The sequence below is a fragment of the Aquarana catesbeiana genome, linkage group LG11 (assembly GCF_042186555.1).
Source record: "Aquarana catesbeiana isolate 2022-GZ linkage group LG11, ASM4218655v1, whole genome shotgun sequence".
Classification (NCBI taxonomy): Eukaryota; Metazoa; Chordata; class Amphibia; order Anura; family Ranidae; genus Aquarana; species Aquarana catesbeiana.
Genome location: NC_133334.1, coordinates 234,993,731 through 235,008,696, shown reverse-complemented (window position 1 = coordinate 235,008,696; position 14,966 = coordinate 234,993,731). Strand labels below are relative to the sequence as shown.

At 49.4% G+C, this 14,966-nt stretch overlaps 1 protein-coding gene across 1 annotated transcript in view; it reads left to right on the top strand.

Annotated features, from left to right (window-relative positions):
* The window catches only part of CETP (cholesteryl ester transfer protein), a 79,862-nt gene that overhangs the window by 13,000 nt on the left and 51,896 nt on the right, over positions 1–14,966 (top strand). Inside the window, exons 3-4 of the mRNA XM_073605528.1 lie at positions 6,364–6,495; positions 13,851–13,921. Coding sequence (XP_073461629.1) covers positions 6,364–6,495; positions 13,851–13,921 — 203 coding nt within the window. The remainder of the gene's footprint in view (positions 1–6,363; positions 6,496–13,850; positions 13,922–14,966) is intronic.

The window sequence follows — 14,966 nt, the reverse complement described above, 5'->3', positions numbered from 1 at the left end:
AGCGGTTTAAGGATTTTGGGTGGCAGATGGAAAGAGTAACGGGTACTTTCGTTTCCCTCCAGGGGATTAATTGAGAGACAGGATTCCATTTAAAAGTAATGTTCCCACATCTCATAGTTGATCCGATGGCGGGTGTGCAGAAGGGGTGGTTACACTTGATCCCGCTCTCACAAGGTCATATGTTCCTGTGTCCCATAGTATGGGGGGGTTGTACAAAGGGTTCCGTATGGGGTAACCACTGAGTGCTCCTGCGTATGGCGTTAGTCCTGTTGAGTCTGGGGCTCAGTGGTACCCCTAGATGTGATGAGCAACGTTCCCCCGGTATGGTTGACCCCCTCAGAAGGTGTGGATGAGAGAGATCATGTGTGGGATGGGATCAGTGCCAGCGGGGTCGGTCGCAGATGTCGTTAAGTTCCCGGAGATCTCTCAGGTGTTTGAGTGGCTCCCTTGAGGAGTGTGGTGGGAGTTCTGTGGGGTTAGGCCGTCAATAAGGGCCTGGTGTCTGCTGTCTGGGACGGTAAGGGATTGTGTCTGGGTAGGGAACGGCGGCCATAGGCCTACTCACGTATGTCACCACCCGAGGCCGACCTGTTCCTGCGTCTGTTCCTCTGTTGTCTCGGTGGCAGGGGATCACGCGGTCTCAAGAGTCCTGACCTGCCGGACGTACGAAGAAGGAATTGAAGCCAGTCAGGTACTTGCATCGGCTCTGCTTCCATGAATCTGAAGAGGGCAGGGAGGTCCTCCGGGCGCTGTAGAGAGAAGGAACCCCTTGCTCCACGGAACAGTACCGAGAAGGGATATCCCCATCTGTAGGTGAGTCCTTGCTGTTTTGCCAGGTCTAGAAGTGGGCGTAGGAAGGCTCTGCGTCTAAGGGTCGCTCTGGATAGGTCTGGCAGAATCTTCGCGCGGGAGCTCTCTATCTCCACATCACCATGTTCCCATGCTCGTCGGAGGATAGTTTCCTTTTGTGTGTACCGGTGGAGCCTGCAGATTACGTCCCGTGGTCTTTCCGGGTCATCAGATCTGGGACCCAGGGCTCTATGCACTCTATCCAGCTCGATTTCCACCTGAGGATCGTCTAATACCGTGCGGAAGATTTCTCGCACCGTCTCCCCCAAGTTCTCTTGGTGTGCCGTTTCAGGGATACCCCGGAGCCGCAAGTTGTTGCGGCGGCTGCGGTCTTCTACATCTTCCAAATGTAATTGCAGGGTGATGGCTGCTTCCCTCTGTTGGTCCCTGGCCTGCTCCAACGCTGACACTCTCTCCGATAGTAGGGAAACCGAGGATTCTCCGGTAGATACTCGTTCTGTCAGGTTTGATATTTCACCTCTGACTTCTTGGAAATCCCGGCGGTGTGTTTCCTCGAGTTTGAATATCAATGCCTCTATATCCGATCTGGTGGGTAGGGCCTGGAGCAGGCTTCTGATGTCGTGGTCGATTAGGACTGGAGCTGGTGGTTGTGGGGAAGACATCACGTCTTGTTGGGGTTCTCCGTGGGAGTCTGTAGGGGGTATCGGTGCAGGCCGTGAGTCGGGGGTCGGATAGGCCTCGGCTTGTCGTGGGGCCCTCTGTTGTTCTCCGCGCGGTGAGCCTCGTGGCGCCGTAACTTTAGTCCCGGGATAGGAGCCTTGAACTTGTAGGAAATAGCGGCGTATCTCGCCGGGGCTTTTGCCAGTGGGTGTCCCTCGGATGGATGCTCTGGTTCTATGTCGTTTGGCTGATTGCATGCCTCAAGCAGGGTGTTATAAGTCGGGTGTTTCTGGACAAGGACGGGAGCTCAGAGAGAATGCGTCCTCACTCAGCCATGTCCAGGCCACGCCCCCCGTCTTTGGCCATTTAATTGGCTGTCTGGCCCGCACATGCTCAGGGGTTCAGTCATCCCAGCACATAGACACCACTCAGTATACATTGTACAGAACGCTGAGAACAGGCAGGTACGTTTATTTTATTGCAGAAGAGACATTGCATGACTCCTCTGCAATAAATAGCTTGCCTGTTTGTAAACTGTTTAATTTTGACAAAGTGGTTGTAAAAGTTAAAGGTTTTTTTCTCTGCATTAGGATAAAAACATTTCAATCTCAGCTCCCCCCAGCCCACCCTTAAATACTTGCCTAAGGTCGATCTCGATCCAGTTCTGTGCCCATCTGCAGCAGTGCTGTTCTCTCCCCTCTCTCACAGGAAGCTCAACAGCAGAGGGAGCTGTCAATCAAATTATGTGAGAGGGGGCGGGGCTGAGCCACACTGTGTGTGTCAACGCACACAGTATGGTTTAGGATCGATGATGCACGGGTGCCCCAATAGCAAGCGACTTGCTATAAGTACAATCGGAGAAGGGGAGAAGCCAAAACCACCAGAGGGAGACCCCAGAAGAGGAGGATCGGGCTGCTCTGTGCAAAACCATTACACAGAGCAGGTAAGTAGAACATGTTTACAATCACTTTAGTGTTAGTTCACCTTTACAAAAAACCTGCCTATTCAGGTAAGGAGTGTTTGTAGATAAATACAAACTGGACAGCTCTGACTAAAGATGAATAATGTTTTTGCTATAGGTGTAGGCTATTTGCAAACATCACAAAGCCTGACTGAAAGACACCCAGGACGTTGCTAAGTGAGGTCTAGTCATTACTGCCCACTTTCGCTATCACAGGAGTGAGTTCCTTCTATGATTCAATCCCCCTCACAAGCTCTTTCTCTTCCCTGATGCAGTAGCTTTGAGCTCAGAATTTGAGATGAAGGAGGAGAGCAGTAATGACTAGGCCTCACTTAGCAACGTCCTGGGAGTATTCCAGTCAGGCTTCAGGAGAAATAGCCTACACCTATAGCAAGGGCATTATTCAACTTTATTCAGGGCTGCACAGTTTGATTTTATCTACAGAGGCCCCTTATCTGCATATATACGAAATAAGAGGATGGCCGCACACCACAACGAGATGAATGCTTTTCAAATTTCTTTATTGTCACCATGCCAGATAGATGTCACAGGAGCACTGTTGACACGTTTCACACGAGGAGTTTGTGCTCGTTCACCATAGGCATAGGCAGGTTTTTTGGTAAAGGTGAACTAACCCTTTAAGTTCTGCTTTACAGGAGAAGTACAGCCAAATCTCATTTGGCTGTACTTCTATGGATCACGGGGTGCAGTTAGTTTTGCACTCCTGTGACTCATTTTCAGCAGACAACAAGCTGAAGTCCATGTCTCTGCTGATGTTACATAACCGGTCCAGGCTCGGGCAAGATCGCGACACTGGAGTCTGGATCTGCCCACATGCCTGGACTGGGACACGCAGCTCAGCCTCTCAGTAAGCCGCCGAGAGCCTGAGCCGGCCACTCCCACCCCCTCCACAGCCAGCACTCCAGTGAGCGAGGAGGGGGCAGAGCAGAGAATGGTGATTGACAGTCACCAGCTCTCTGCTCAGGCTGCTGTGAGAACCAAGTGATCTGCGACGTTAGATCCCTTGGTTCTTAGTGTTAGAGCCCGATGCAAATCCGTCTAGGTAAGTATAAATCTACAAAAACCCCAAACCCCATACTTCTCTTTTAAATTCTAACGCACAAACACTGAAAGTTTTCTGTTTACTTTAATCCAGAGGACACCTCACAGGGTCACTAGAAATGGACACCCTGAAGGCTCTGCTGGGTATCTTCTCTTTGTTTACTAGATCTACAATCAATGCAAATCTAGATTTGAACCTGACTGTGGTCTTTTAGAAACATCTTAGTGCTGACATTTTTTTATATTAGTCTTACTGTATATTAGGGGAGAATATATTCCTGCGGTGTGTGTTTAGGATCTCCTGTCTTTCATAATAAGGGGCTCTCCAGATAAATGGCAAAGGAATTAGAGTGATGTGGTACACTACATGTCTGTATGCAGTAGACATGTGCAATTCGTTTCGTAACTAATCGAAATTCGGCCGAATTTTGCATCTTTCAGACATTTGGATGCATCCAAATGTCCGAATAAAAAATTAACGAATTTCAACTAATACGAAAGAAATTATAGTGAATATAACGAATGAATTCGAGATGATTCAGTAATTTGTTAAAGAAACAAAACAAAACAAAACAAAAAACAAAAATGAAACAATGAACAACAACAACAATGAACAATGAAATGAAACAAAAGGTCAACTCAAAGTGAGAAGGGTGATTGTATTGTATTTGAGCAGAGGAGAAGAGATATTGTCATTGTGTGTGTTAATAGATTCAAGAAACAAACGACTTTCCAAACTACGAATCATTATCGCGAATATATATACATAAATAAATATCGAATTTCAACTAATATGAAAGAAATCATAGCAGATATAACTAATTAATTCGTCATGATTCGAGATTCAGTATATATAACGAATATCGACACTCTACGAATAATAACGAATTATCCGAAAACGAATTAACGTAACATAACGAAATGATGTATTTTACGAATGACAACGAACCGAAACTAAACAAAATTTCCCGTTGTGCACAAGTCTAGTATGCAGCACGCTGTAAAGCCCCATTTACAAGGTGGTGAGAAGATAAAAACAAGCAGTTGAGCTACAGTTTTACTGCCCCTGGTGGCCCAGCTGCAAGTTAACATAACCAGCAGCCATGTTAGTACAAACCACCATGGTTGCAGTGCAGCACAATTTATACCAATTTATAATGCCAAATGGGACCAGCTCCAAAATCATTCTGCAAGCATGTGCAATGCAGGACATTGCAGCATGGTACGGCAAGCTTTCACATAGGTGGTGAGGAGGTGACCTATAACCTTTAACCTGCTTCGCCAAATGCCTCTGAAAAGTGATCCACCATTGCTCTTCAGAGGGGCAGCAATGACTGCTGCACCCGTTAACGAGACCTAAGAGAAGGATCAAGTGCTGCCACATGTTCTTTAACACCCCGGTCACACCAATTGCGACATTGAAATTTAAGTGAAGTAGTGCAATTTCAAAGTAGCATTTCAGTGCTACTTCAGGTGCCACTTGGAAGACATCTGTGCAACTCCATGCAAGTCACACCTGAACTTGCAAAAAGTAGAGCAAGAACTACTTCAAACAAGGAAACTGAATTTGTTAGAAGAAGAAATCTACTATAATTAAAGCCTCTGTTTAGTGAAAACCTAAAAAATAATCAGCACAGGGAATGGTACTTTATTGAGATGTGTCCTTTGTGTTGATAACGCCCATGCGCCCCTAATGGACGGGCTGTCACTGCTTCCATCAATGAAAAGTGTTCCATGAATGGAGGGGAGGCAGAAGAATTAAGGGTTCTCCTCCTCTATTCACAGAGCACTTTTCATTGTTAGAAGCTATACTAAAGCCTCTATGAATGGAGGGAGACAGAAAGGGCAGGCAGAGTCAGCACTCTTGACGAGTGCCTATGAAATGTCCAGCGACTGTATTAACCCCCACAGCACCGAAAGATTAGGGCTGAGGGTAAACTATGATGTATTTTAAAAATCATAGACTGCTAACAACAATATATATGAGTGATTTACACTTTAAGTTAGGCAGAGGAGAGCAAGATAAAAAGCTCTCCTCTGCCTAACGCCTTCATAAACTTGTGTGTCTTTCATGCATTTTGATTATTGCAGCACAGCTTACACACGGAGAGCAGAGATGACTCTCGATGCCTCATTACAGCTGAGCTTTTCTTGTTGAATTCAGATATACTCATCTGTGACATGCAGGGAGAAAAGCAAGCTTTCCAAAATAGATCCAAATGGAGGCTAGGGGACAACATACATATAGGCTTTTCACATTAGATTTGTAAACTGAGTTGATGAATGTGGCCTCATCCAGCGTCGCTCCAGCCACACGCCCCCCTGACATGTTTCGCCCTGCTCACTGAGGCTTGGTCATAGAGGTGAGGGGGGCGAAACATGTCAGAGGGACATGGCTGGAGCGACGCTGGCTGAGGCCACATTCATCTACATACTAATGCACTTGATTGGTGAGCTACATCCTTTCTTCTCTTTGATAATGCTTTTACACCTCTGAGTGGTGCTGTGATGCCAGCTCCCTTCACTGCAACCAGCGGGGAGATCTCTGTCTCAGCTTAGAGGGGCACTGCAAGTTTCATTTGGATCACTAATAATTTAGTTATTTTATGTGGCCATGCTTAGCGGATTTCTTTAAAGGGTGTGTTCATCTTGTTAATTTATTTTATACACATTCTGCCTTGGGCAAGGGGGAAGTCCTGCACCAATAGTGATCTCATTTTGTGATTGGCTATTTCTTTCAATCTGAAGGTCACAAGAACATCTTTCAAAAACAGCCTATTCTCTTTTTTTAAGTGTTGGCTTAGCAATGTGTATGACTGATTGTGATAGACTGTGCGTGTCTAATACTGACTGAACTACATTTGATCCAGTATCCAGGTCAACGATCTGTCCATTGAGAACAGTGAAGTGGAGCTGAAGAGTGATGAGGCAGTGGACATCATGATCAAAAATGTTAGCGCAACTTTTAAAGGAGTTCTCCATTATGGATATGGGGCCTGGTTGTAAGTGTTTTTATTGTATATTTAAATAACCATGCACATATTATTATTTTATTGTCATATAGTATGATTTGATATACTTGGTTGAAAAATAAACTATGCCTTACTCTGTTGTTCACCACTGAGGCTTTGCTAACAAGACAGGGTTGCAGTACAGAACCATAGCTTCCAACTGTCCCTGATTTCAAGGGACTGTCCCTCATTCGGAACAAAGTCCCTCTGTCCCTCTTTCCGCCTCAATTGTCCCTCATTTTGGTCTTATCTATATAGTTCATAGCTTCCAACTGTCCCTGATTTCAAAGGACTGTCCCTCCTTGATCCTCATGTTGGTCTGATCTATATAGTTGTATATAAAATGCATATTTTTATCTTTCAAAAAGTGTTTCCCAGTGCTAAGCCTTGTAAATTTGCTGTCCCCTCAAAATAACTCAACACACAGCCATTATTGTCTAAACCACTGGCAACAAAAGTGAGTACACCCCTAAGTGAAAATGTCCAAATTGGGCCCAAAGTGTTAATATTTTGTATGGCCACCAGTAGCGGTGCGTCCATAAAGGGTGCATGAATCTATTGTCGCCTCCTATTCAGGTGTCCGGCCCCCTGTTGGACGCCGAGCATCTGAATTACAGCGGCGGGGGTGTTTTTGGAAGTGCCTGATTAGAGCCGTCGGCTCTAATAGGCATCTTGATTAGAGTCGTGGGCTCTAATAGGCTTCCAAATTGATAAACAGCGGGCGCACTGCTGTGCGTTCACTGCTTACACAGTACTGTGTTAGGGAATCGAATAAATCACTGACCCACCTCTCAGCCAATCAGGTGCACCGGGTCTGGTTACCTGTCACCTGATTGGCTGAAGCGACAGGCACTGTGATTGGATGCCTATTGGGCGTCCAATCATAGCAGAAGAGGACGGGAGAAGACATCAAGGACTCGGAGGGAGCGCGGAGGAATGCGCTGACCCGAGACAGGTAAGTGCCGGGCGGGGGGGGGACACTGTCAGCATTTGATGGGGCAAACTAGGGGCAATTGATGGGGCAAACTGGGGGCAATTGATGGGGCAAACTGGCGGCAATTGATGGGGCAAACTGGCGGCAATTGATGGGGCAAACTGGCGGCAATTGATGGGGCAAACTGGTGGCAATTGACGGGGCACACTGGCAGCAATTGATGGTTACAGTGGCTGCGCTTGATGGCACAGTGGCTGTGTTTAATGGGCACAGTGGTGGCAATTTATGGGTACAGTGGCTGTGTTTAATGGGCACAGTGGTGGCAATTTATGGGTACAGTGGCTGCATTTGATGGACATGGTGGCTGTGTTTGATGGCACAGTGGCTGCATTTGATGGTACAGTGGCTGCGTTTGATGGCACAGTGGCTGTGTTTTATGGGCACAGTGGCTGCATTTGATGGGCACAGTGGCTGCATTTGATGGGCACAGTGGCTGCATTTGATGGGCACAGTGGCTGCGTTTAATGGGCACAGTGGTGGCAATTTGTGGGTACAGTGGCTGCGTTTCATGGGCACAGTGGCTGCGTTTGATGGTACAGTGGCTGCGTTTGATGGCACAGTGGCTGCGCTTGATGGGCACAGTGAGGCTGCAATAGATGTTTTCTTTTTTTTTTTTCAGTTTGCGCCCACACAAAAATTTTGAGCACCAGCCGCCACTGATGGCCACCATGATTTTCCAGCACTGCCTTAATCCTCTTGGGCATGGAGTTCACCAGAGCTTCACAGCTTGCCACTGGAGTTCTCTACCACTCCTCCATGATGATATCACGGAGCTGGCGGATGTTAGAGACTTTGCACTCCTTAACCTTCCGTTTGAGGATGCCCCACAGATGCTCAATAGGGTTTAGGTCTGGAGAGATGCTTGAGAGTGATGCCAGTCCATCACTTTTACCCTCAGCTTCTTTAGCAAGGCAGTGATCGTCTTGGAGGTGTGTTTGGGGTCGTTATGTTGGAATACTGCTCTGTGGCCCAGTCTCTGAAGGGAGGGGATCATGGCATCCATGGTTCCCTCAATGAACTGTAGCTCCCCAGTGCCGGCAGCATTAATGAAGCCCCAGACCATGACACTCCCACCACCATGCTTGACTGTAGGCAAGACACACTTGTCTTTGTACTTCTCACCCGGTTGCCGTCACACACGCTTGACAAAATCTGAACCAAATAAGTTTATCTTGGTCTCATCAGACCACAGGACATGGTTCCAATAATCCATGTCCTTAGTCTGCTTGTCTTCAGCAAACTGTTTGTGGGCTTTCTTGTACACGATCTTTAGAAGAGGCTTCCTTCTGGGACGACAGCCATGCAGACCAATTTGATGCTGTGTGCGGCGTATGGTCTGGGCACTGACAGGAAGACCCAGTCTTAGTCCATAGGGTTCAGTATTAAGTTGGCCCACCCTTTGCAGCTTTAACACATTCAGCTCTTCTGGGATGGCTGTCCACAAGGTTTAGGAGTGTGTCTATGGAAATGTTTGACCATTCTTCCAGAAGCGCATTTGTGAGGTCAGGCACTGATGTGGACGAGAAGGCCTGGCTTGCACGCTAATTCATCCCAAAGGTGTTCTATGGGGTTGAGATCATGCAGGCCAGTCAAGTTCCTTCACCCCAAACTCGCTCATCCATGTCTTTATTGAGACTTCAGCACAAGGGACTTCCATGAAGGGGCTATAGTTTGTTTGGTGGCACTGAAGATAAAGTTAATCAATTTAATTTCGCAACTACACACAGGACATCAGTGCTGTGTTTTGGCCTAGGTCGACAAGGCCCATGCCTAGGGCGGCACTTTGCGGGGGGAATTGGCGTGGCAAAAAAGCTGCCCCCGGTAATTCCCGAACTAAAAAAAGCACCGGCACTGGGGAGTACAGCTGAATCCCAGAGCCCAGTGCCCCAACATGTTCCGGCACTGAGCTCCGGTAACTGGCCAGACAGGGGTCCGCTAGCGTGGGCATCCCGGACATCTGCTGCCCGGGGTTCCGCAAGTGGCGATTGGCTTTCCGTAGCAGCCAACACCTCTCTCCCCATTGACAGCCGCACACACTCCTCTGTGGCTCCTCCTCCTCTTTGGCTCCAATGTTCTAGTGTACACAGCCAGGAGGAGGAGGGAGACGACTTCAGTGCAAGAGCCGTGCTGCTGGTCTGAGGTCTGTGTATAGTAGAGGGGGACACAGTAACCGGTAAGGGGGGGAGATAACAGATGCACACATGGAGTGATTGGAGGGGAGGGGGCGTAAGGGGATATGTGCTGGGTGGTGCTTTGGCAGGGGAGAGGATATGTACTAGTGGGGGGGGGGGTCTGACTCCACCCCCTCACCAGCACATGTCCTCTACCCTCCCAAAGCACCCCTAGCACATATCCCCTTACCCCCCTCTCCTCCCAAATTAAAAGATGCCGCATCCCTCTCTGTCCTAATCCCGCGGCGTCCCTCTCTGTCCTTTTCCCGCGGCATCCCTCTCTGTCCTCCTCCCGCCGCATCCCTCTGTCCTCCTCCATCCCTCTGTCCTCCTCCATCCCTCAGTCCTCCTCCCGCGGCATCCCTCTCTGTCCTCCCGCAGCATCTCTCTGTCCTCATCTCGTGGCATCTCTCTGTCCTCCTCTCACGGTGTCCCTCTTTCCTCTTCCCAGGGCATACCTCTGTCCTCCTCCCACGATGTCCCTTTGTCCTCCTCCCATGGCTTTCCTCTGACCTCTTCACACGGCATCCCTCTGTTCTCCTCCAATGGCTTCCCTCTCTGTCCTCTTCCCACGGCATCCCTCTGTCCTCCTCCCGCGGCATCCCTCTCTGTCCTCTTCCTATGGCATCCCTCTCTGTCCTCCTCCCGCAGCATCTCTCTGTCCTCCTCCCACGGTGTCCCTCTGTCCTCCTCCCACAGTGTCCCTCTGTCCTCCTCCCACGGCGTCCCTCTGTCCTCCTCCCACGGCGTCCCTCTGTCCTCTTCCCATGGCATCCCTCTCTGTCCTCCTCCCACTGCATCCCTCTGTCCTCTTCCCATGGTTTTTCCTCTGTCCTCCCCCCACAGCATCCCTCTGTCCTCCCCCCACAGCATCCCTCTGTCCTCTTCCCATGGTGTTCCTCTGTCCTCTTCCCACGGCATCCCTCTGTCCTCTTCCCACTGCATCCCTCTGTCTTCTTCCCATGGCGTCCCTCTGTCTTCTTCCCATGGTGTCCCTCTTCCCAAGGTGTCCCTCTCTCCTCTTCCCACTGCGTCCCTCTGTCCTTCTCCCACTGCGTCCCTCTGTCCTTCTCCCACTGCATCCCTCTGTCCTTCTCCCACTGCGTCCCTCTGTCCTTCTCCCACTGCGTCCCTCTGTCCTTCTCCCACGGCGTCCCTCTGTCCTCCTCCCACGGCGTCCTTCTGTCCTCTTCCCATGGCATCCCTCTCTGTCCTCCTCAAGCGGCATCTCTTTGTCTTCCTCCCGTGGCATCTCTCTCTGTCCTCCTCCCGCGGCATCTCTCTCTGTCCTCCTCCCGCGGCATCTCTCTCTGTCCTCCTCCCGCGGCATCTCTCTATCCTGCTCCCACAGTGTCCATCTGTCCTCTTCCCAGGGCATCCCTCTGTCCTCCTCCCGCGGCATCCCTCTGTCCTCCTCCCGCGGCATCCCTCTGTCCTCCTCCCGCGGCATCCCTCTCTGTCCTCCTCCCTCTGCATCTTTCTGTCCTCCTCCCATGGCATGCCTCTGTCCTCCTCCCAGGGCATCCCTCTGTCCGCCTCCCATGACGTCCCTTTGTCCTCCTTCCATGGCGTCCCTCTGTCCTCTTCCCACGGCGACCCTCTGTTCTCCTCCCAATGCGTCCCTCTCTGTCCTCCTCCCACGTCATCCCTCTGTCTTCCTCCCACGGCGTCCCTCTCTGACCTCTTCCCACGGCATCCCTCTGTCCTCCTGCCGCGGCATCTCTCTGTCCTGCTCCCACGGTGTCCCTCTGTCCTCTTTCCAGGCCATCCCTCTGTCGTCCTCCCGCGGCATCCCTCTCTGTCCTCCTCCCGCGGCATCTCTCTGTCCTCCTCCCATGGCATCCCTCTGTCCTCCTCCCAGGACATCCCTCTGTCCGCCTCCCACGACGTCCCTTTGTCCTCCTCCCATGGCGTCCCTCTGTCCTCTTCCCACGGTGACCCTGTCCGCCTCCCACGACGTCCCTTTGTCCTCCTCCCGTGGCGTCCCTCTGTTCTCTTCCCATGGCGACCCTCTGTTCTCCTCCCAATGCGTCCCTCTCTGTCCTCCTCCCGTGTCATCCCTCTGTCTTCCTCCCACGGCGTCCCTCTCTGTCCTCTTCCCACGGCATCTCTCTGTCCTCCTCCCACGGCATCCCCCTCTGTCCTCTTCCTATGGCATCCCTCTCTGTCCTCCTCTTGCGGCATCTCTCTCTGTCCTCCTCCCACAGCATCTCTCTCTCCTCCTCCCACGGCATCCCTCTGTCCTCTTCCCACAGTGTGCCTCTGTCCTCTTCCCACGGTGTCCCTCTGTCTTCTTCCCAGGATGTCCCTCTGTCCTCTTCCCACGGCGTTCCTCTGTCCTCTTCCCACGGCATCCCTCTGTCATCCCACGGCATCCCACTCTCTCCTCCTCCCACTGCATCCCTCTCTGTCCTCCTCCCACCGTATCCCTCTCTGTCCTCTTCCCACAGCATCCCTCTTTCTTTCTCCCACGGCATCCCTCTCTGTCCTCCTCCCACAGTGTCCCTCTGTCCTCTTCCCACAGCATCCCTCTGTCCTCTTCCCACAGCATCCCTCTGTCCCCTTCCCATGGCATTCCTCTGTCCTTCTCCCACGGCATCCCTCTGTCCTCCTCCTGCGGCATCCCTCTCTGTCCTCCTCCCACGGCGTCTCTCTGTCCTCTTCCCATGGCATCCCTCTGTCCTCCTCCAGCTGCACCCCTCTCTGTCCTCCTCCCACTGCATCCCTCTGTCCTCTTCCCATGGTTTTTCCTCTGTCCTCCCCCCACAGCGTCCCTCTGTCCTCTTCCCATGGTTTTTCCTCTGTCCTCCCCCCACAGCGTCCCTCTGTCCTCTTCCCATGGTGTTCCTCTGTCCTCTTCCCATGGCGTCCCTCTGTCCTCTTCTCACTGCATCCCTCTGTCTTCTTCCCACTGCATCCCTCTGTCTTCTTCCCACTGCATCCCTCTGTCTTCTTCCCATGGCGTCCCTCTGTCTTCTTCCCATGGTGTCCCTCTTCCCAAGGTGTCCCTCTCTCCTCTTCCCACTGCGTCCCTCTGTCCTTCTCCCACTGCGTCCCTCTGTCCTTCTCCCACTGCATCCCTCTGTCCTTCTCCCACTGCGTCCCTCTGTCCTTCTCCCACTGCGTCCCTCTGTCCTTCTCCCACGGCGTCCCTCTGTCCTCCTCCCATGAAGATGACAGGACAGGTCTTAAAAAGGAAGGGCTGTGGCCTTAACAGGAAGGGGTGGGTCATATTTAAATTAGGGGGTGCTTGAGTTAAGTCAGGCCTAGGGCAGCCCAAAACCTAAATACACCACTGCAGAACATTTTGAATCAGTTTATTTAGTAGAGCTTCTATGGGAGCATTTTCATATGAATTTGATATTGACTATGTTGCCTATGTTGTGAAAAAAATAAAACATGGGCAGGCGGTAAAAGAAACAGAACCTGTCTGGCAGGTGTCTCAAATCTCTATAAGAGATACCAGTGACACTGCAGACAGAAATGTCCCTTCCACTGATCACCACATTATTACAGCACACAATAATTATGTATGGGTCAGTGGGAGGAATCACAGCACACAGCAGGGGACATGCTATCCAACACACCTGGAATTATTAGATAGCAGCAGGGGCCATAGCTCACACTGTGCATAGCTGTCGGGCATAGCTTCCCAGCATACACGTCTCGCCCCACACCCTAGCTACACACCGTGCATAGCTGTCATTGTACACGGGTGGGAGGAGCTTGTGGTGGAAGGCTTGAGTAGCAGCAGCAAAAGGACTGTGTTAACAACAAAGTGCCACCCTAGGCCATGGTCCAGGCAGCCTAATGTAAAATCTAGTCCTGTCCTTACTTTTTGTTCCGGTGACAACTGTACCATTTTGGAATTTCCATCACTTTTTGTCTCAGAGACAACAGTCACCAGGATAAATAAAGTGGGTGAATCTACAGAGCAAGGACGCAGGCAGTAAAAAAAAGTTGAAAGACTTCTCAACCTTCTCTTCTCTATCCAAAAAAATAATAATTTTATTTTCCAAGGAACATGATACTGTATGGACTTTGAATGTTTTCTCTGTGATTAAATTATTTCTGTTATGTGATCTGTATTTAATGTAAGATAAAACTTTTACTCCTGATGTTTCAGGCTTATATTAAAGAAAAGATATCAAACTAAAATAAATATGTCTTTACCATTGTAGTGTAAATGTTCAACAGTCTATTGATTTTGAAATCTATACCTCAACTGATCTGCAAGTGAACACCAAACTAAGTGAGTGGATATGTGTACAAATACATGTATTTATGTTAATAATTTGCCAACTGTCACTCAAAACATAAGGGGAAGAGGGTGAAGAGGAAGAGGGGGGCAGAAATGTTCTTTAATTTAGATTTACATGTACGGTAGTCTGTGTTAAATGGATAGAGCAGACCTAAGCTGCTAGAACAGTTTTTCTCAACCAAGGTTTCATGGAACCTTATGGGGGTTCCTCCAGAGGTTGCTAGGGGTTCCCTGAGCAATCTGCAATTTCTGCCTCTCAGATAAGTTTCCACTGACACCATTGATCTTTTTAGCTATCTGTAAGGGGGCAATTCTTCCCAATAACCACAATTGTAAGGAGCATTCTTCCCACTGACCATCACACCAAAGTATCATGAGTTTTAGATATAATAATTATTAGCAGGGGTTCCCTGAGGCTAAAAAGTTATTTCAAGGGGTTCTCAAGGGGTTCTCTGTGTTGAAAAGTTTGAGAAAGGCTGTGCTAGAGATACAATCACAAATAGGGGAAAGGATCAGTGTGAGGAAGCACAGAGCTGGTTAATGACACAACTGTAAAGTACAGCAAGTAAAATGTATGAGCAACACAAGGGAGGTGAAAATAGTAAAATAAAGTCAGCGTTCTTTCAGTGAAATTTAAACAGCCTCGTGCAATAAGTGTAGATATATAATACACTAATAGCCAATTAGAACAAAAATGCAGCACTAAAATAATAATAAAGTGTCCACGAAAATGTGACCATAAACTGAAGATTGTCAAAACAACAAAAATAAACAGTTTGTATTGTTATGCGTGTAAAACATATAAAAGTGTCCCCACTTCAGCCTTCATCCAACCCTTGGAAACACCTGTAGTGCCAATACTTCACCAATGATATAGATACACACTCACCAGATGGATATGCTCTCAATTATTAGAACAGCAATAAGCGCTTTGTGAAAATGGCATCCAGCATCACCACTGTGGCTCCACTGATGGCAGGACCAGACTGCTCTATTCCACTCCACCAGGGGATAGTACCAGAGTTATCAGCATGGA